This window comes from Nymphaea colorata, chromosome 13, assembly GCF_008831285.2.
Source record: "Nymphaea colorata isolate Beijing-Zhang1983 chromosome 13, ASM883128v2, whole genome shotgun sequence".
NCBI classification, from domain to species: Eukaryota; Viridiplantae; Streptophyta; class Magnoliopsida; order Nymphaeales; family Nymphaeaceae; genus Nymphaea; species Nymphaea colorata.
This window is the reverse complement of record NC_045150.1, coordinates 9,041,135-9,063,160: the sequence shown is the minus strand read 5'-3', so window position 1 is coordinate 9,063,160 and position 22,026 is coordinate 9,041,135. Positions and strand designations below refer to the sequence as shown.

The window sequence follows — 22,026 nt, the reverse complement described above, 5'->3', positions numbered from 1 at the left end:
AGCCTCTTTCTTTCTAGAAGCAAACCCCAAATCAATGAAAAAAACAAAACTCCATGGCCAAGTCTCAAGGTCTAAAATAATAAGATCAGAACTTGATTCAGGGACTTCATTCAACTGTTTTGCTTTATAATATAGGCGATTTTGCATGAGGATATGAGGTTGATTGTAATTTCTTATAAAGGTAGAACCAGATTTTAAAGGTGTATGTTGGTAACTAGCATGTAAATTTCCCCTTCCAGCATATAACAAGTAGGTAACGTGCCACTATCTTATTAACATTTGCTTTTTATTGTGTTCTAATTATTTCAAATTTAGCTTTCGAGAACTGAATAAACCAGTTTTGCTTTCCTATGTAGGAAGTGTTCTTACCCATCTCTTAGAAAAAGGAGCGTCCTTTAATTTCAGAATTGGTGACCCTCTTCCTGGAGTCAGACCGGAGCTTAGACCATTATGTTAGGGGCGTTCATAATGGGCATTCCTTCCCTCCACTACTCGTACAGTGTCCATAAGTTCGGATTTTTGCATCAATACTATCTTATGTCACGATAGTACAGGGTGCGGCACATTCCAAAAAAAAAAGGTGCGGCGGTGCGAGAAGGGTATTTTTTAATTATTTTTTTAATTTATTATATATATAACAAAATAAGCATATTATTACAATTTAGTTATTAATGTATATAACATACTTGAGTAATTGTATTGCATAGGAAAATATCAAAACAATATATTATATAAGTAATTTAGTAATATGACATTCTAATTGGACTCGGGTGTGAGTCGGAGCCGCACCCATGTCTGGTGCGCACCCAACTCAATGCAGACTCCAGTGCGGCAGTAAAATAGAAGAGTCTGGTGACTTAGATACTATCAGCCGGTCTCAGTTACTAGCTACTTGTGATTATTATATATGGTCAGGCCCGACCAGACCTGGCCCGAATAGTTGTTGGTCAGGGCCAAAGTCCTTTTTTTATGGCCTGGGTTCGGGTACCCAAAGAGCCTGTTGAGTACCTGGCTCGAAGCCCACTTTTATGGATACTCCCCGGATCCATCAACCAGTCTGCCCTTGGGCCTAACCGGACATGTATAATCCAAGCCTAAGACCATGGCAATACAGAACAATTTATACTGCTAGGCTACTTTGGGGCAACTATTTATGTATGTGTCCTAACATGTGGCCTAGGGCCGTGTAGAAGCCGATCTGTTGATGGGGATGTAAAAAGGTCTGGCGTTTGGGTTGAATATCCCGATTGTATTTCAACTCTTACTGATCATTGGGTGTAGGAGAATATCAAACAATAGGATGCGTTTAGGCCCACTTTTGTGGGTCAAAAAGTTAAACCTACTTTACCACCCTGGTTGTAAAATTTTTTGGTGTAAGTCCAATTTGTTAGTATTTTTTCCATTGAGATTCACAAGGTAGCTTATGAAGTATAATATTAAGAAGTGAATGTCAGAAATAGTCTCCTGAGAGTTTCGGTATAATAGTGAATGTCAGAAATAGTCACATGCAGCACGCTATGTTCTTGTTGTTTTAGGTGGTCAGTAACATAAGCAACCACGCCTGCACCGGCATTCTGCAGCTACTCTTGATTCACCTGATTCATTACAGATTTTTGTCAGTGAACGCAAATGTAGAAATCCCTATCTTCTTGTTTTCAAGAGGGAAAGAGAGAAGCTCGCACAATATTTACATGAGCAAAAATGGCCAATGAAAGCTCACATCCACTTTCTTCCATCCGACACTCTACAGTCCACCAATAATTTCCTCTGTCCACATTCAAAACATCAGATTAAAAATGGTAACAACAGGACAAGACTAATCAAAGAACATTAAACTCCAGGTTACAACGGGACAGGACTAAGCACATCACAACTTTTGGCAATATTCAGAGACCCAATCTTGCAAATTCAACTGGCCTGAACATGATATACTCCTGGTTTGGTAATGTAGGGGGGTCCAACAAACAATTCCAATCAGACACACATGGCGATATGAAATGAGACACCAGAACTATATCTGCACCTAGTTCTAATTTAGTGCAGCAATTTCGAAGGGAAAAAGCGAAAAATTAGGGAATAAGTCTGGTTTATGTGATCCTCATAGGATTGTAGATGATTTTACATACTGTATGTTCAGGCAGACCACATTCATGTCTGATACCATAACCAGAAAATTGGACAAAGGACCGAATTCACCCAGGACACATGGCAGGTTGAACCTGTTTACACTTGACATGCCTAATTCACAATAATATTGGTAAAGTCGATATCGGCATAAATGGACTACACACCCTTAAACAAATTGACCAATAGAAGATCAAGGGGAAGTATCATAAGCAAGAGAAGGGATATCCTTATATAATAGACAAAAAAGGAGGGATATCCTTATATAATAGACAAAAAAGGAGGAATACATTCAAGTATTATAAATTAATTCTTGTCAACAAGTTTTAATAGTTCAATACAGATGCAGCACATCAAAAGTCTCAAAGGATCTTACCTCGACAAGCGCTACCTCCCTCCTAATGGAAGATGTGCGCCAACCAACCATATCTAGAGGACGTTAGGTAGAACATTTGCAAAAAAGAACCAAAACTTTCTTTATGACGAGACAGATCAATTTCTTACTATGATATACATGAGGATACAGTCATATGACACACTTACATATAAGATCCAGTGTCTAGATGCTGCAAGGGCAGATCCGCATCAAAGTTTACTTTTCACATGAGAAAACCTCAATTCAATGCCAGCTAGCTGAATTGTCAATATGCATAGAAGATACCTTTCAACCTACAACAACTTTCCATCTTGATCATCAAACACCCTTCACAAAAGAAGGGGTGGTTTAGAAGACCTGCCATCAGTCAGGAACAGTTGCCAATTTGTTTGACTAACCAGAAATAGAAGCTACAGGTGGAGCGAACTTTTCTAACAGTGAAACCCCCAAAGGCATTGGAAGCTGAACAATGAAGTATAATAAAAAAATATCAGCATAATTGTCACTGCAAATCAAAATAACAAACATTTATGCATCAACTCATCAGAAACATGACTATACTACAGCATGTGCACATATCACCATGTCCTATTACAACATGTGCATGTATCACCATGTCACGTTGTTCATAAAATTAAGGTGTCCATTTCGTGCAACCACCTCATATCAAGTTCACATGGTTTTACTACTGTCATGCTTATGAATAAATGCATGTAAGTTGGTAACTTTTGGTCGACATTTGCCTGATGGCAACAACAAATTTTAGTTGCTAAGTTGGAACCGATTGCTTTATTGGGCCCAATCTTTCAGGATGGAATCCAGGTGCAACTTAATGAAATTCTAGTTATACAAGCCAACATGCATTAAGAAAAAGATGTATGCACATGAGAGCAACACTGAAACCCTGTTTTTATCAAATATTAAGAAGCATAAGCATTTGAACCTTACAATAAAACCTAAGCTTAATAGTACAGACACCAAATACTAGAATAAGGCACGAATATGACCAATGCAATAAAGCAGGATTAGGCTCATTAGCTGTTGAAGTCCAATACAAAGATGCACCACATAACCAAAGGCAGAGTCAACATTCATTGATTCTCATATGACAATGCTATTTCTAAGATAATCATATGTTTACTAGAGATGTAGAATCCACGAAGAAACCATAACTTGATAAGGAACTTCAAGAGCAAAAGTGCATTGTGTCCATGTATTTTATAACGAATCTCATTCCTGCTGAGCGAGATGTTAACAACCCACTTCCCGGAGACAAGGCCCCTCCCCCATCCCCCCTCTGCCTTCAGTGCTAAAGCTACCATAAACATCATGTGGCTTCCTTCACCACAATGGAGCAGCCTCTGCTTTGATTTTGAGCTCTTGTCTTACTTTAGGATAAGCACTTCTGTTGGAGGCATGACAATGACACAATCTAAAAGACTTTTTATCAATCAACATGATAATATGATATACAGATGGAAGACAACAGGAATATTAGTAAATATTTGCATCTTGCCTATAGAAAGGACCTGATTTTTTGCTCAGACTCATGAATGTGGGGTTGTCAAGGTAATAAATTTAACTGGCCCTAATCCTGGTATAATGGGTTTTGGGGAAAAAGATTTTTATTTGTTTCCTCTGCTGGCTATGTTGTTAAGGCCTCGCCTAGGACTAAGCGTGGGTCCACACCCATCGCCTAAGTCCACCACTTAGGCGACGGGATATGTGTTGGCGCCTAAGTCACCTGGACGCTGCAATTTGACTGCCGCACCCGTGTCGACACAACTCGGGTGCGGGCGCGGGTGCTGCTCGGATTCACACCCGACTCGGGTCAACAAGAGTTGGGTACACCTGACCGCACCCGATCATTTTTGTCCATTTTGGACACGCACCCGACTCATGTTTTACTCGAGTTGGGTGTGGTCAAACCTCGTCAAGCCTATTTTTTTCTTTTTTTGATATTTTTTATTTTAAAAATTTTTAACGTTAAAAGGAGGGTTCAACATTTTTTTCCTTGTTTAATGTTTGTACTTTGTAAAGCCGTAAGCATGTTAATGCTTAATATGTTACATTCATAAACACAATACATTATAACTTATAAGTATGTAATATATAATATTCATATATAATTTATCTATAAAGTGTGTAGTGTAGAGTGTATAGATTATAGTGTATACTCTAAATTTCTTAATTCTTATATGTGCGTGTGTGTCTATATATAATAATAATAATAATAATAATAATAATTAATAATAATAACAAATAAATATTATCGCCGCACCGCCGCACCTAAATTTTTTGGGATGCGCCGCACCAGCACCCCACACCTAGGTGACATAGGTTTGCGCCTAAGCTCACCTATGCTGGCCTAGGCTCCAACACGCCGAGTCCATGGGAAAGTGAAGAGTCACATTCCCTTTCAATTAAAGTTTCTTAATTGAGTATATATTGTTATGTATTTTATGTCGTATTGATTACATATTTTGATGTATTGTTATGTTCATTATGTTGTCATATGTATACATTGTTAGTCACTTAGTTTGTTATATAGTATTAGGATACCTCATACATGTTATATACATACATGAGTATGGTTATGTCTTTCTTTAAGTACAAATGGATTAAAGCCTTCTTGCAGATTTACATTCCTTCTTCTAGAGATTAGATCTAATTTTTCTTTGTTTTTTGTATTAGATTACATTTAATGAGTAATATTAAACTTCTTATATTGATTTTGCATATTCAATGAAGTAAACAATTAAAACTTTTATTGTTTAAGTTGATTATTCTTGTTATATTATTACTCTCCATATGTCAAATATTAGTAATAAACTAATAATTAATTAAAATATCTTGACATATTAACATAACTAAAAAAAAAAATTGGTTGTCTTTTTTGCCTAGGCCTCGCCTAGGCACTAGGCGCAGCCTGGTGCCTTGACAACATAGTCTACTGGCATTTGTGGGATCATAATCTTGAGAATATACAACAGAAATTGCATATAGTGTGAACAACCCAGCAAGTGAGCACAAAGTAGGTTAATGTTCAACCCTTGAACACACGATATCGTACTAGAAAATGCTAATGTAAAAGATGGTGTTAATGTAAATCACTGTTATTCCATGAAAGTCTTTTTGTAGCATGTAACATAGTACCAATATGGTGCAAATTGTTATATGCCTAGATGCAAATTGCCATATAATACAAGTGAAACATGGGTGCGCCAAAAGTGGCGACGCACCTGAATAGACTCGGGCTCGGGTGCAGGTGCTTTCCGACATGGCAGCTGACTTGGTCAAACCGAATCGGGTGCTGCTGACTGCATTTGCTATTTTTTTCTTCTCCCATCTTTTCCCTCTTCCTTTTTCCCTCCTCTCTCTCCTCCCCCTTTTTCCCTCCTATTTCTCTCTATTTCCCTTTTTCCCTCTTTCTTTCACACTTTCTTTTTTGAGAAAGAGAGCCCCAAAGGATCAGAAATTTGAAGTCCTTTTTAAAGGACATCAAGTTTTATTGGTCTACGTTTTAAATTTTTTAATGAAGGTTACAAGTCTGGACATCCTTTTTAAAGGACGGCTAAGACTGTTGACTATCCTCCTTTAAGTAGAATGACCCAGCCTTTCATCCATTTATTATTTTATTTAATAACTTTGAATTTTGTATGAGACCAAGATAACCTTGATAAAGAAAATATAGACATCCTAACCCGCACCCCGCACCCATGTGACATCGAATACAACCTTACTACTGCGTTGCAATCGTATAATAACATGCACATTTATGTATATGATATGTTCTTATTGCACATGTTATACAAAAGTCTGTGAATTACTGCAAAAAGCTCCTGCAACAAATGAAAGAGTACAATTTAGCCTGTATTTCATGGTATACCCACTTTAGCTTATTTTCTTATTCTCATCATAGTTGGTTGTATAACCTGCAAAACTTAGATTCTTTTGGTCAACTGAGCACAGTCAGTCAATTGCTTTTCAACTCTAGCTTTGAGTAAAACTTTCATGTCATATTGTAATCCAAATTTTAAGGACTTTACAGAATGGAAGAAGCAAATATACATCTGCATTAAGGCAATTCAACGATTCCAACAAATAGCAACTTATTCTGCAACTTTGTCTCATTTCTCTCGTTAATATTTCAATATTTTTGAAATATCAACATATATGTGACAATGGTTAATTGACAATCAGTTTTGGTGATTTTTCCCATATTCTATTTCCTTTGTGAGAAAAGCATGAACAATAGCAATGCATGTAAACAAGAATGTGCTTTAACTATTTAACATAGGATGAAGATCTAACAATATGATGCAATAAACAAAGATGAGTGTTTTAACAAAATACAATTCAAAGTAAAGACGCATGTAAAGTAGTAAACATAAGTGATTTAACCATAAATGTGCAAACTATGAAACCATACTTGAGCAATGATGCAATTATGGTTTACTTTATTGTTGCGATACTAATGATATTATGATACCACAGTTACTTGCATTATATGACAGCAATGCATGTGGCTATTTACATTATATGATAGTATATATATGACAATTAACATTGAAGTCAATGTTCTATAAATACTACAATCTATAATTTGTTTAGTGTACATGAATATATATTGTAAGTGCTTCAATAAAAACGTTAAAATTGAATAATCAATGGTACAATTTGCCAAAGAAGCAGTGCTGCAATTTTTGTTGAAACAAAGAATTTTTTATTCCTGTTGCCAACTTCTCCATCTATTTTCTTATTCAATCAATGAGGTTGTCCATGTGAAAATCAATCTTCCCTTGTAACATCACGTGATATTAAATCAAATGACGCTATGACAAAACAAAAAACTTTAAACATTAAATCTGTGTCGTTATCTTACGGACAAAATTTAATGACATACCAGGAGATCAGTAAAACTTCCATCATACAGTTGAAATAACAAGTTGGATGCCATATAAGTTTCAAGGTGTTCAGCACAAATGTATGTTCCTGCACATCAAAAAACCATATTCTAATTAAACAAATGAAATAAAAGGAAAGAATTTAGTATAGTCCATACTTGTCACGTACTTATAGGAGTTGTAGGACCTTCATAGTGGTCTTTTACTCTTATTCTTTAAGACTGGCCTCCATGAGCTGAAGCACTTTCGTGACTTGTGTTCAACATTTTTGTCTTTGCGTGTTTCGTCCATCTTCGCATAATATACAACTCAGGTATTTCTTTAATATTCACTCGGTCAAGTGCCTTTAATGCATGACGACATAGAATACCCTTAAATTCATAGTTTTTGCATGTACATTCAACAATTTTATTGTCGACATTGTATGTAACATATGCTTCTTGCTTTTCAAGAGGCTCTTCTCCATCCCATAACACATGGTACCGGTACATATTTGTTCTTTGTATATCTACTTCTAATTTGCAATTCCAAGCTTCAATAACTTCCTTTTTAAACCATTCAAATATAGTTGGTGTATACAGATCTGCAGGTCGCATTAGTACTTTTATGCCCAAAGTTACAGGGCGTGTGTTGAAGCCCTTTACATCTTCCTCAAGTTCACTTTGTCTAAGACTGTCTATGAATAATTCATATTGTTCCATAAAGCAAAAAATTGTTAAACAAGAGTACAAGCAATTTTTCAATGTAGCATGCATATGTTCAACTCTCTGTGTGCTTATCATATCTGCACAAAAGTGTTGTCTTCCATATGCCAATGCCCACTTTTCCTTATTTTTATATAATCTCTGCAACCATATATTTTCTTCAAGATTGTACACATTAATCATTTGTTCCCATGCAGATGTAAAAGTGTCATCATCTTGGAACTGAAGTATGCACCTTATAAAGCTTTCTTTAAAGTCTGTTTTCTCATTAAGTATGTGGCCTATGTTTTTGACTGCATCTTGGAAAATATGCCATAAACAGAAACGATGATGTGCATTAGGCCATACACAAGACACTGCAATAGCTATTGCATTATCATTATCTGTTAATACAACTTGAGGGTGTTTCCCATTCATTGCTTCAGTAAACACTTTAAACAACCACTCAAAAGTTTGTTCTGTCTCATTATACAAAAGTGCACTGCCAAAAATACAACTCTGTGAGTGATTATTCAATCCTACAAACTGCACAAATGGCCACTGATAAGTATTATTTTTCACTGTTGTGTCAAAAACAAGAACATCATTAAAATATTCATAATCCGCTTTTGACCTCGTGTCTGCCCAAAACACATTTGTAGCAGATCCATCTTTATCTAATTGAACAGCACTATAAAAACCAAGGTCCTCGTTTGATTTCTTCTGCAAGTAATCAAGCAAAACATGTATTTCACTCTCTTTCATGGTCTTTGTCCTTTTTTTCCTCAAGTGGTTTCTACAATCCATGGCCGTGAATAACACATTCTTGCAATCATCATTTACCTTTACAAAGTTTTTGTATGGCTTTTTTGGTGCAATGCCAACATTATCAACTAATTCACCTGTTGCAAGATGTGAAGATGTTATTTTACGATGAGACCTTAATAAAGGAGATATAGATGGAGGTGCCAAAGGATGGTTATGGCCACATATGAAGGTACGAATGAAATATCTTCCATCTGGAAGTCCCCTTAGCACCATTTTTGCTGGACAACCGCATCTTGTATCTGGCTTACGTGTTGATGGATTTCCCCTTGAATTCTTCCAACCTTCCTTAGAACAAACAAATGTCCTTCTCACAATGACGCCCCTTGCATTTTTATCCCAAGTCGACTTTCTAACACTAAAGCCATATTTGAAAGCATAATCATTGTAGAAATTATATGCATCGTCCTCACTTTCGAATTGCATTCCTTCTATTGGAATATACGAGTCGACAGTATTTCCAGTGCTTGCACCTGTATCACTTTTACCACTTTCAGGCGAGTCATTCATATCACCAACCAAAAAGTTTCTATGTGCAGAACTGCATTCAAGTGCATCATTCCTGCATATGTTCTCTTTATCAATAGAATTTTCCACCAACTGAGATTTAGATTCTTCATTTCTACTAGATGATAAGGGTACCACTGCAATAAACAAAAAATCAATCATATGAAGTGATATACAGTATATGTAAACACTCAATGCTATCCAAGCAAAAAAATATTGGGGTGCTGCAATTTTCGCAAGCAAAAACATTCACAATGATTTATAGGATATATGTATAGAAATTAAACAACAACGATTAATAGTGCAAGTAAGACCTACCATCCATACAAAATTAAAAAGAACAATGACCTACCATACATATCAAAAATAAGGTACAACAATTTACCAATACAAAGCAATTTAACATACATGAAAAACATTGGATTGTTAAAACAACTTCTTTGTCGAAATGCCAAATTTGTTGCAATCCTAATTAAAGCATCATTTTTTGAAATATGAAACCATGAAATATGAAAATTATATGTATTAACTATTGCACAATATGACCAACTTGTTTGATGATTTATAAGAGATCAAATCATACTTGCAGTTAATTCTTCAAAATCGAAGGAATAATTATTATTTTCTTTGGAATATCTTCGTATATGACATTTTGTAAACCATTAATCGAGCTGATCAGGCAATTCACAAAGCCTATACAAAGTCCATATATTTACATAATTTATATATTTCGCAAAAATGGTTGCACTGCATTTTCTTATATACTAATACTACTCACCCTGACAAAACAAGCTTTTTGGTTGTCAACAGATTGGATTTCAATTTTTTAACAAATAAATTTTCAAGTTGTAATTTGTCGCCCAATGGGAACTTAGGACTTCCCCTTTAAGTTGGATATCCTAATTGAGACAAAAACGTGGTTCATATACAAATATTTTGACTCACCAGGATAATTTACAATTATATATATATGAGTGAGAGAGAGAGAGGAAGAGGGGAAAAGTCAACGCTGCTGTGTGGTGGATATTTATCAAATGGGTAAAATTTAAAAATTCGTTGGTAAGATGGTAAGAAAACTATAGATCAGTGCTAAAGCTACCATAAACCGTCACCACAACATAAACCATGAGCTATATATATATCTATATAACTGTTGGGCAGCATTGAACTATATATATATATATATAGAGAGAGAGAGAGACAGAGAGAGAGAGAGAGAAAGTAGTAAATGTTAGATACTTAAATGCTATGCAGGTAAAGAATAATCTCTTGATTTTTTTTAGATCGTTAGTTGAAAGAAAAACAATGAGAGAAAGGTGATAGAACATTTTCATTATCTAGAATTATTTTACACCTTTTTCTCCTTGTTTTTCTTTCTCTCAACCACCGATCTGAAAAAGATCAGATGTTGAGATTGTTCCTTATCTGTCTAGCATTCACCGGTTCATCTCTCTCTCTCTCTCTCTCTCTCTCTCTCTTATATATATATATATATATATATATATATATATATATATATATATATATTCACAAATAATGTCTCAGAGCTTTAAACGGTGAGGTTTTTCTCGAGTATAATATGGCGAGCTTGAAAAAAAATGGAAGAAATATGGTAAATGTTTAAAAAATTTAAAAAACTAAAAATGGGGAAAAATAAAATAAGTGAGAAACTAATAACATGAACATCAAAAGATAAGTCGATTTGCAACAAATAAAAAATGAAAAATTTGGCAGTAAAAATCTTTTAAAAAATGAAAAAAGTGAAAAAAAACTTAGAAAATGCAAAAAAACGCGTTAAAAACACGTTTTTTTGTTTCTTACGTTTTTTTTTTCAAAAAAACACGTCTTTTTAAGTTTTAAACGGTCATTTAATTTACCACGTTTTTTTCGAAAAACACGTGTTGTGACTATATAATATATATTAGTTTTTACTTTTTATGCTTCAACCATTTTTCTTTCTTGCTCTGCCTTTCCTGATAACTAAAGTTTTGACCGAAAGGCCACTTGCTCCTCAAAAGTAACTACTGAAATCACAAAACGTCGGAGGGAGTCTATGACTTGCACTCTTTCTACATTGTCACTTTGAAACCCCGTGCAGCTCTAGCCTAATCTATTTTAAATTCCAACCTAATGGAAGAACTCTCCCACCCTCTACGAACTTTCATCTGCTCACTTAATGTCCAAAATTGCTCTTTTATCGCAAAATTACCAGTTTTACCATTAACATGCACGAACGTCCTAGTTTCCTAGGTGTCCAAATAACTGAGAAACTATAATAGATTGGCTGGAAATCCCTATCACCGTCAAGTTAGCCTTGAAAGAAAAACGTAGACACCAACTATCATGCTACTAGATGAAATAAACGACGGAACAATCCATGAGAGATCTCCATCACCCCCAACCTTCTTTTCCAAAGGAAACACTAATCCTACACGCAAAAATTCAATTCAGAAATTTGAAAAAGAGAAACGAAACGACTAGATTTTAAAATCGTTTACTCCGCACCGAGTCACGCATCCGAGCATTGTTCCATCGCAGTTGGATAAAAATGAACTATAATCTTAGCTGATAAGACAAATATTAAAAAAAATAAAATAAAATAACCACCGAACCCGCGCCCCCGCACACACACACACACAGAGAATTCACCTATCAGTCCAATTGCGACAGAAAACATTTTCAAAAGAAAACAAAAATTCCAACCCACGGAATCGTAGCAGACATAGAACCCTAGACACCAAACCAAAGAAAAAAGAGGAAGACAATAGGTACCAATTACCATCATGGCACTCGGCCCGCCCGGCGAGATTAGCGGTGCAGACATAGCTCTCTCGATCATTCGACGACGCCATGGCCGACCTGCTTCCTCCTGCCCCCGCTCGTTTTCCCTTTTCCTCTTCCCCCCGCTCTGAACAAACGCGGAAAGAGAAGCGATAGAAAAATCAAAAAATACACGAGAGAAAACGAAAAAGCAAAGTCCATGTTTCCCTCCCTCCACTCTCTTATAAGTGTTCCTTTGAAATGATTTTTGCATCCATGACATGGACAAGATATGACTTCCATGTCCTTCACCTGTACAACACACGATCCCTTACGTGAGCCTACGCATGGTTGGATCTTACTTGGTCCCACGTGGATAGGCCCCGCTTGTTAGATCTCAACTTGAGCTCGAGTCTCTTCCTTTTGCTAAACGAGTTCGAGTTGTCTCGAGTCCCAACTTTGAAGGCCAAGAATGATGATATGATATTCAACGGCAATAAGGATAGCAACAGATCATATTCGAATCGGATGTATCTTTTACAATATTATATTCATCAAACGTTCCCAGATTTGGATTGGTACATGAATGAAGAAAAGTTTATACAACATCTGAATCCAAAATTTTAAATTACCAATCAAAATCTGATCCGAACGTTACCATTACTTTCACACCTCAATTAAAATGTTAGATATACAATTGAAAACATCATTTTGACATGGTGAGAATGGCTTTCAAAATTTACAAACATTAAATGCATATTTTTGAAACTAAATCTGTATATGAACTTGAATTCGAGTCTAAATCTGATAGGACATTTATTAAAACCAACTACAAATTTGAACTTGAATCCGGACCCAATCAAATTCCTTGTTCAAATGTTTTTTTTTTTCATATTCAACTTTTTTGAAGGAATTCGTTGAATAATAAATCCAAATACGATCAATTAACTTCCCTAAATGCCATCAATAATAATTGCTCACAAAGCTAAAAACAGATTTTAAGGGTGTGTTCTATTGGTGGAACATTCTTCTGCCATTTAAATATCCTCTTCAAAAATAGAAAAGGTAGGTACCTGCACTTTTCTTCTTTTATTTGTTAATTGTTAAATATATTTTAATTATTCAAATTCAGCTTTTCAGAATGCGCCAGTTTAGATTCCAATGTAGGAATTTTTCCTACCCATCCATTAGAAGGGGGAGCTCCAAGAAATTGCAAGAACTGGTGGTTTTGTTCATAGAGCCGGACAGTACATTCTTTTGTGAGAGATATTCAATATGACCATTCCCTCCTTTCGTTATTCCTACCACTTCAATAAGATCAGACTTTTGCATCAAACCAATGGAAACATTACCCGATTCCAGATACCAGGCTTCTTGGAACTATTTGGATCTGAGATCCAGGAGATGCAAATGAGCCCTATAAGACAACTCCAGACAATGGTTAATCCATACCTGCAATGGCAATAGAGAACCAAAATCTTTCTTCTAGGGTACTTTCGCAAACTCGGGCAATTACGAAGATGCCCTGCCAGGTGGATAGGATGAAGCAGATGCATGTTGATAGGGATGTCAAAGATCAGTGTCCAGGTTGTTATTTGGCAATCATTCAATTTTCATTAAATGTTAGATCAAGCAGTACACAACATAATAAGATGCCTCACTCAAAACAGTTTGTTACTATTTTATGAATCTATTCCAAAACTGTGTTACAGTATTTTATCAAATTGAGACAGATTCACGAAACATCATCAAATTGAGACAACGAAACATTAACAAACTGTTGCCAAACAACCCTTTGGGGTCACTAGTAGAATAATATAAATTTAAAATCTATTTGTATCCCTCTGGTTGCAACATTTTTGGTTAAGTCCAGTCCATCAAAGTATTTTTTCGTTGGAATTCACAAACAGCAGAAAATTGGTCGACTACAATGTTTAAGTATCGGAAGGATTCAGAAATCTTCTTGTATCTAACGGTTTCAGATATGCTAGTAAATATATAGAGCTTTGGATATAAGCAAACATGCATACCTAATTAATTTGGTACCACTTAGTGTCCTTGTTTATAGTTAATTTCTTAAACGCAAGCCACAAAGCCAATAAAAAACCAGCCACGGGACTCATTTTACTCAGTACCAAATCATCATCATGTACTTCAACATAAACGTAGCGACTAGGCATGTCTGGTTGCATATGCACTATTGACCGTTTGAATAGCAGGGAACATAAAGAAGTGAAAGACCGTTTTTGCTCAAGATACCAAGGTACGATTGGAAATATGGAGTGGTATATAAGATCCTGGAAAGAAGTTTCCAAGAAAAATGGAATGGGAAGGAGGCAGCACCACCACCACCAGCCCCTTCAAGCGGCGGCCTTACGAGACGCAAAAATGAAATTTTGAGAAGCCCTATCGGGCAGTTTTTTCATCAGGAAATTTTCTTTCCACCCACGGAGGTGGGACGATATTTCCGAAATATGATTCCGAAAATGCATCCAACGGACAAATTTTTCATCCTCCGTTTGATGGGGAGGAAATTTAAAAAATGTGAATCATTTTCTTGCCGCTACAGTATGTTTCCTCCCCATCAAACGCCCACCGAAAGAAATAAAATATCATGATATTTGTCTATTGCATTACATCACCGTCAACTACTGCCAATGTACTCTGTCTACTGACTAATGAAGTTATCAACAGTTAAAAAAAATGCGTATCTTTTTTACTTATTTAGACAGATCATATGATCAATACTAGTCTTATTCAAAAAATTAAAAATTAATTGTTTCGTCACTTTGACAAGCCAACATACCATAAACAGACATACATAAATTATGTACTTGTTGATGCAGGAAAACAATTGCAGAAAGAATAAAAGTAAATAACAAAAATCAGGCCTTTAATTTTCAAATATTTCCAATATGTACCAAGAAAAAACCTGATTTCAGTTCCAGGCTTGAAATGCTATGCAATAACATCTATCATTTCTAAGATTCAGATGCTACATGTAGTTGTACAAGACAAAGGTCTAATCTAACTTAATAACCGAATAATCAATTTCTGATTGTCTAGACCTTCATCTTCTTTCTTCACCATCCCAGTAAGGCAAAGTTACTTCTTGGGCAACGTCACCATCGGTGCCATCTTTACAGTGTAACTAAACATCAGCCATGGGAAACGTAGACATTCTCTGCTTTAAGCTTTAGTTGTCAATATGGTTTACACGTAACTATACGTTGATACAGAAGACTTCAGGCAATTCAACTGGGTGAGTCCACTGCTGATATTTCTTAATTTCCCCCATAACCACCTAATGGCAACCAATAAATAACACATTTAACAGTCCTTTATGTGTGTGTGTGTGTGTGTGTGAGAGAGAGAGAGAGAGAGAGGGAGAGAGAGGCAAACGATTGTGTGAGTAAAAATAGTTCATGTTCTGTGTCATGTTCATAGATAACATCCTTATGATCTGACATACAATGGCACCATGCTCTCTCCCTCTTATATGGATGAACATTACAAGATCAGTCATGTTTCCTGGAGATAGTAGAAAATGGACTCCCCATTCACTCATTGGCCGAATATATGTAATTTTATTAAGTTTCTAATGAAAATAATAGAATACAAAACATAGATGTTTGATGTAATAAGTCGACTAGATTCTTGCTGTTTTAGGTGGCGGTAACATGAACAACCACCCTGGCACCAGCACTATGCAGCCATTCTTGCTTCACCTGATCTTGTTACAGTTTTTTGTCAGTGAATGCAAATATAGAAAAGGGTATCTTCTTATAGGATAGCTAGTTGCTTTCACATTCGGTAGGCAGACTGCACTCATGCCTGATAATACAACCTGATAATTCAATAAAGGCCCAAACTCACTCAATGTACAGGAAAGGTCGAACCTGTTGATGTATGCATGCCTAATCATGAATAATGGACTACACTCCCTTAAACAAGCTGACCAATAGAAGATCAAGTGGAAGTCTCATGGACATTCATAGGATTCTGATTTCCAAGATTACTGGCATAAGAGAAGAAATATCTTAATACAATAAAAAAATATGTGCAATATATTCATGAAGTGGAAATTAATTTTTGTCTACAAGTTAAGTTTTAACAGTTCAATACAGACAGCACATCCAAAATCTCAAAAAGACCTTACCTTGACAAGCTCCATCTCCCTCCTCATGGAGGACATGCACCCACCAACCATATCTAGAGGATGCTAGGTAAAAGATACAAAACACAAATAGAACTTCTTTATTTATGAAGAGACAGATCAATGTCTTACTATGATATACTCGAGGATAAGGTCACAAGGCACATTTGCGAACCCAGTATTTAATCACTGCAAGTGCAGATCTGCAGTAAAGTTTACTTAAACACAAGGAAACCTCGGATCAATTCAATGCCAGCCAGCTGAATTACTAATATACATAGAAGATACCTTTGAATCTACATAAACCTTCCTTCTTCACAATCAGATGCCAGTCCAAAAAGAAGGGGTGGTTTAGAAGACCTGCCATCAGTAAGGAACAGTTGCTGACTTGTTCGATGAATCAACAAAAATCTTAAAAGTTAAAACAAAGAAGCATTACTACAATTTGATGAAGTGGAAAAAAACCCAATGCTACAATTTGTTGAAGCAGGCTTATTGAATCCAATTCAATGCCAACTCTTACCCATTTTCTTATTCAATCAAGCAACTTGTCCACGTAAATGAGCCACATTCATTGTGACATCACATGACATTGAATCAAAATGATATTATGACGAAAAACAACACATTTTGTACATTAAATTCATGTTGACATCTATATATAAACATTTGTCTACATGCCATCATTTTCAAACTTTAATGGCATACCAGGAGATCCTAAAATTGCTGCCATCATGCAGTTGATGAACAAGTTGGCCAGAACAAACGCATAGACCTGCACATTGATTAGACCACGTAGGAAGTAAAAAAAAAAACATACAATCGTACAACAGAAAATTAGTGTATTACATACTTGTCCTGTGGATGGCTTGGTCATTTCTTGATTTACATTATTCTTATCTGTTTTCTCACCAATAGTCTCTACTGCATTCTTCATCTTGTGATGGTTGCAATCAAATTCTAACTTCTTTTTAATACCCTTCACTATATGTATCGAACATCTTTATCTACAACACTGACTTCTGACTTTCTGAAAATGATATTCACACTTAAGCATGGGAGGAGCTTCATTGTGGTCCTTCACTTATTTTTATAGACTGATCTCCATGAGATGGAATAGACTGATGGTGAAGCAAAAACACCTTTTCTAATGCATCGTTTGTTAATTTACTCATGTATTCATACGCATCTTCACTTCTTGATGCTAAATCTGCAACATGCAAAAGTGATTTGCACATAAGTTGGTAACGAGAGGTTACACAACACTTATCATCTACACCTACATAACTTGTATTCAACATCTCTATCTTTGCATATTTTGTCCATCTTCGCATTACATATGACTCAGGTATTTCTTTAATGTTCTCCCGATCAAGTGCCTTTAATGCATGACGACATAAAATACCTTTGAACTCATATTTTTTGCATGTACACTCAACTGTTTCTTTGTTAACGTTATATGTAACATATGCCTCCTGCCTTTTAGGAGGCTCATCTCCCTCCCATATTACATGGTACTTGTGCATATCTAGCTCTTGCATATCTACCTCTATATTGCAATTCATAACCTCAATTACCTCTTTCTTAAGCCATTCAAATGCAACTGAGGTATACAGATCTCCAGCTCGTATCAACATTTTCATGCCCAAATTTACAGCACGTGTGTTAAAACCTTTTACATCTTCTTGAAGTTCACTCTGTCTAAGACCATCTACAAATACTTCATACAGTTTCATGAAACGAAAGATTGTTGAACAAGAATATAAACATTTATTTAGGGTAGCATGCATACTTTCAGCTCTTTGTGTATTTATCATATCTGCACAGAAATATTGTCTTCCATATGCTAATGCCCACTTTTCTTTATCTTCATATAACTTTTGCAGCCATATGTTCTCTTCAAGGTTGTAAAAATGAACCATTTGCTCCCATGCAGATCGAAAAGTGTCATCATCTTCACATTGAAATATCCACCTTGTAAAACTCTCCTTGAAACCCATCTTTTGATCAAGTATATCACCTATGTTTTTTCCTGCATTTTGCAAAATATGCCATAAACAGAAGCGATGATGTGCATTAGGCCATATATGAGACACTGCAACTGCAATTGCATTATCACCATCTGTTAGTACAGTTTGAGGATGTTTCCCATTCATTGCTTCAGTAAAGACTCTAAACAGCCACTCAATGGTTTCTATGGTCTCGTTATACAAAAATGCGCTACCAAAAATGCAACTCTGTGAATGATGATTCACTCCTACAAACTGCACAAATGGCCACTGATGACTGTTCATCTTTATTGTCGTGTCAAAAACAAGCACATCACTGAAACATGCATAATCTACTCTTGCCCTTGAGTCTGCCCAAAATATATTTGTAGCATATCCGTCTTCATCTAATTGCATTGCATTATAAAAACCAAGGTCTTCACTTGATTTCTTCTGCAAATAATCAACCAAGGCACATATTTCACTATTTTTCATGGTCTTTGTCCTTTTTGTCCCCAAGAGGTTTCGATCATCCATGGCTATCAATGGTACATTATCAGGATCATTGTTTTCCTTTACAAAATCATTATCTGTCTCCTTTGGTGTAATGCCAACATTATCTGCTAATTCACTTATTGCACTTGTTGCAAGATGCAAAGAGGTCACTTTACGATGAGACCTTAATAAGTGAGACATAGATGAAGGTGCCAAAGGATGATTATGACCACATACGAAGGTACGCACAACAAATTTTCCATCTGAAAGCCTTCTTAGAACTATTCTCGCTGGACAACCACATCTTGTATCCGGTTTACGTGTTCTTGGATTTGCACTTGAATTCTTCCAACCTTGCTTAGAACAAACAAATGTCTTTCTCACAACTACACCCTTTGCATTTCTGTCCCAAGAGAACTTTCGAACACTGAAGCCATGTTTTAGTGCATAATCATTGTAAAAATGATAAGCATCATCCTCACTATCAAATTGCATTCCTTCTGCTGGAATATAAGAGTCAACAATAATTCCAGTGCTTACACTTGTACTATTTTTACAACTGGTAAAAGTACTATCATGTTCATCTTTCTTATTGCCAGCAACAATGCTACTTTCGGGTGCATCATTCATATCGCTGACCAAAAAACTTTTATGTTTGACAATGCTTTCAGGTGCATCATTCATGCATATGTTTTCTTTATCATTAGAACTTTCCACTGATTGAGATTTAGATTCTTCACTATTACCAGATGATAAGCGTTCCACTGTGATAAGCAAAATATGTATTAGACGAAAGCAATCTACATGACATGTAAATACCCAATGAGGTAATTTAAAGCAATTTTGCACTAACATGTTGCAACTTACATTAGCCACCAACAGCATTCACAACTATTTATGGGAATGCATGTAGCGATTGAACAACAACAATTAACAATGCAAGTAAGACCTACATGTGTATAAAATTAGAAGAACAATGACTTATCACACATATAAACAATAAGGTACAACCATTTACCAATGTAAATGGATTTAACGTATCTGTATGCTAACACAAAATTCACTGGATTGGATTCTTATAACTTGTTGATTGAAATTCAATCTGGATGCACTCCTACTTACAGAAAAGCATTATATACATGGATCTTGAAATGCGCAAATTGGGTAGATATGAAAATCATATGTATTAACTATGAGTCATTTCGTCAACTTGTTTGATGAATTACAGGATGCCATAGGCCCATATTTATAGTTGATTTTCGAAATCAAAGTAACAATTATTATCCTATTTATGAATATCATTATTTAAGACATTTTGTAAACCATTAATCAAGTTGATTCGCTAGTTCATAATACCTACAAAAAATCAATATATTATGCAATCTACAATTCTACATATTTGATGAAGATGCTTGCATGACTTTTCCTTATATACAACCACTAATGACTCTCACAAAACCAGCTTCTATGCTGTCCTCAACCTGGATTTTAAATCTTGTCTTGTAATTGGTCATCCAAGGGGACCTTGGGACTTCTCCCTTAGAGTTGGATGTCCTAATCGAGCAAAAAATGTGTTCATTCAGCTATAACCAAAGTCAGCTAACTAGCTAAGCTATTGGTTTGACCTACCCAATCAGCAGAGTCATGCTAATTTAATAACTATGAAGCACCCTTTCAATTTATTGTCCTCTCTCTATATACATATCTCTCTGTGTGTGTGCGTGTGCACGCATATGACAAAGCATGTATGTTTTCTATTTTTATGCTTTAATTCTTTGTCTTTCTTGTTATGCCTCTTCCGATAACTAAAGCTTCAAATCAAACACCTAGACAACCTCAGATTACCCATGCAGCTCTACCCTAATATTTTCTATATTGCAACTTAATTGAAGAAGCCGCCTAACCTCTACAAACCTTCGTTTGCTGGCCTAATGCCCAATTTTGTTATCTTTATATCACAAAGTTACCAGTTCCTTCCATAAAAAATACATAGCTTCATGAACTATCTAGTTTCCTAGATGTGCAAAGAACTGAGAAACATAGAACAGATTGACTTGAAATCCCTATCACGGTCTTACTATAAGCATAAATGACGGAACAGTCTATGAGAGATTTCCAACACCATCAACCTTCCCTTTACGAGAAACATTAATCACAGACGTAAAGTTTCACCGCTAAAAGCCCTGCTGGGCTTAAAAATTCAGAAATTTGAGAAAGAACAAACCAAACGGCTAAACTTTTAAAATCTTTTAGCTGCCCACTCGATCACGACTCCAGACAGTCCATTTCGTTCGCATTACCGTTGCATCACAGTTGGACAAATAGGAAATATAACTTCATCAGATAAGGCAAATAAAACCAAACCAACCACTGTAACAGAAGAGAGAGAGAGAGAGAGAGAGAGAGAGAGAGAGAGAGAGAGAGAGAGAGAGAGAGGGAGCACTATCAGTCAAACGGCGAGCGAAGAAACATAAAAGTAAGCCAAAAATCCAACCGCGGAAATGTAGGAGACATAGAAACCATTGACAGTATCTGCCAATGGAACCGAAAACAGAGGAAGAAAGTAGGTACAGTCATCCTGCTCGGCGGGCTTAGCAATGCAGACATGGCTCTCTCGATCCTCCTCCGACGCCATGGCCGATCTTTCCTTCCTCCTCCTTGGTCTCCCTCTCTTCTTCCTCCCACTCGATTTGAACAACGCCGAGAATGAAGCGAGCGAAAAATCGAATTGCCGGGCAGAAAACGAAGAAGCGGAGGCCCTCTTCCCCTCCCTCCGTCCCCACAAGGAGCGGGGAGTATCGGAAATCGCAATCGTGTCCTGTGTCCAGCCGGCATTCATCCGAAATGACATCTCCATCCATGAGATGGACCTTCTATGACTTCCATGTATTTTAACTGTACGACCTGCAATTTCGGAATGACCAATAGGCCCTTCGGGGTTAACGAACCTGAATTCCTCTCGGCGTGTTTTTTGTTGGGTCGGGGCGTGGATAATATTTCACAGAAAACGCGTACTATTCGAGAAAAAACACGTATAATACATAAAAAATAAATCAGTCATATAAAACAGCAATTAAACGTATTTTTTTTAAATGTCAACAAATGAAAATATATGAAAAAATGCATATTACATACATTTTTTTACGTTTTCTATTATTTTATTATTTTTTATAATTTTTAAGATTTATTAAATGTTTTTAATTTT

General features: G+C 36.0%; 1 protein-coding gene across 26 annotated transcripts; it reads right to left on the bottom strand.

The window, feature by feature from the left end:
- Positions 1–1,417: 1,417 nt before the first annotated feature.
- Positions 1,418–21,664, bottom strand: LOC116266957 (protein FAR1-RELATED SEQUENCE 5-like). 26 transcript variants are annotated; one of them, XM_050081093.1, is made up of 7 exons: positions 21,393–21,664; positions 18,131–19,585; positions 2,786–2,857; positions 2,649–2,690; positions 2,501–2,553; positions 1,692–1,767; positions 1,418–1,595 (listed from the first exon to the last, which is right to left on the bottom strand). In XM_050081093.1, exons 1-6 carry the CDS (start codon positions 21,658–21,660, stop codon positions 1,717–1,719), a joined length of 1,941 nt encoding a protein of 646 aa, XP_049937050.1. In that variant the 5' UTR covers positions 21,661–21,664; the 3' UTR covers positions 1,418–1,595; positions 1,692–1,716. The 26 variants fall into 26 exon arrangements, 11 of the variants coding, with proteins under 11 accessions (XP_049937050.1, XP_049937051.1, XP_031504225.1 ...); XM_050081094.1 differs by having other exon boundaries at positions 1,721–1,767; XR_004175495.2 differs by lacking the exons at positions 18,131–19,585; positions 21,393–21,664 and adding exons at positions 2,899–2,962; positions 7,407–7,495; positions 7,577–9,559; positions 12,202–12,393 and having other exon boundaries at positions 1,584–1,595; positions 2,501–2,827.
- Between the last annotated feature and the right edge of the window lie 362 nt (positions 21,665–22,026).

Bases quoted from the DNA above. Each gene is read 5' to 3' on its own strand.
- LOC116266957 (XM_050081093.1), bottom strand. From the start codon at position 21,660: ATGAATGCCGGCTGGACACAGGACACGATTGCGATTTCCGATACTCCC. The intron at 19,586-21,392 runs GTACCTACTTTC...TGCTTATCACAG, and splicing joins GCCCGCCGAGCAGGATGACT to TGGAACGCTTATCATCTGGT. The intron at 2,691-2,785 runs GTATCTTCTATG...CTGCCCTTGCAG, and splicing joins AAGTTGTTGTAGGTTGAAAG to CATCTAGACACTGGATCTTA.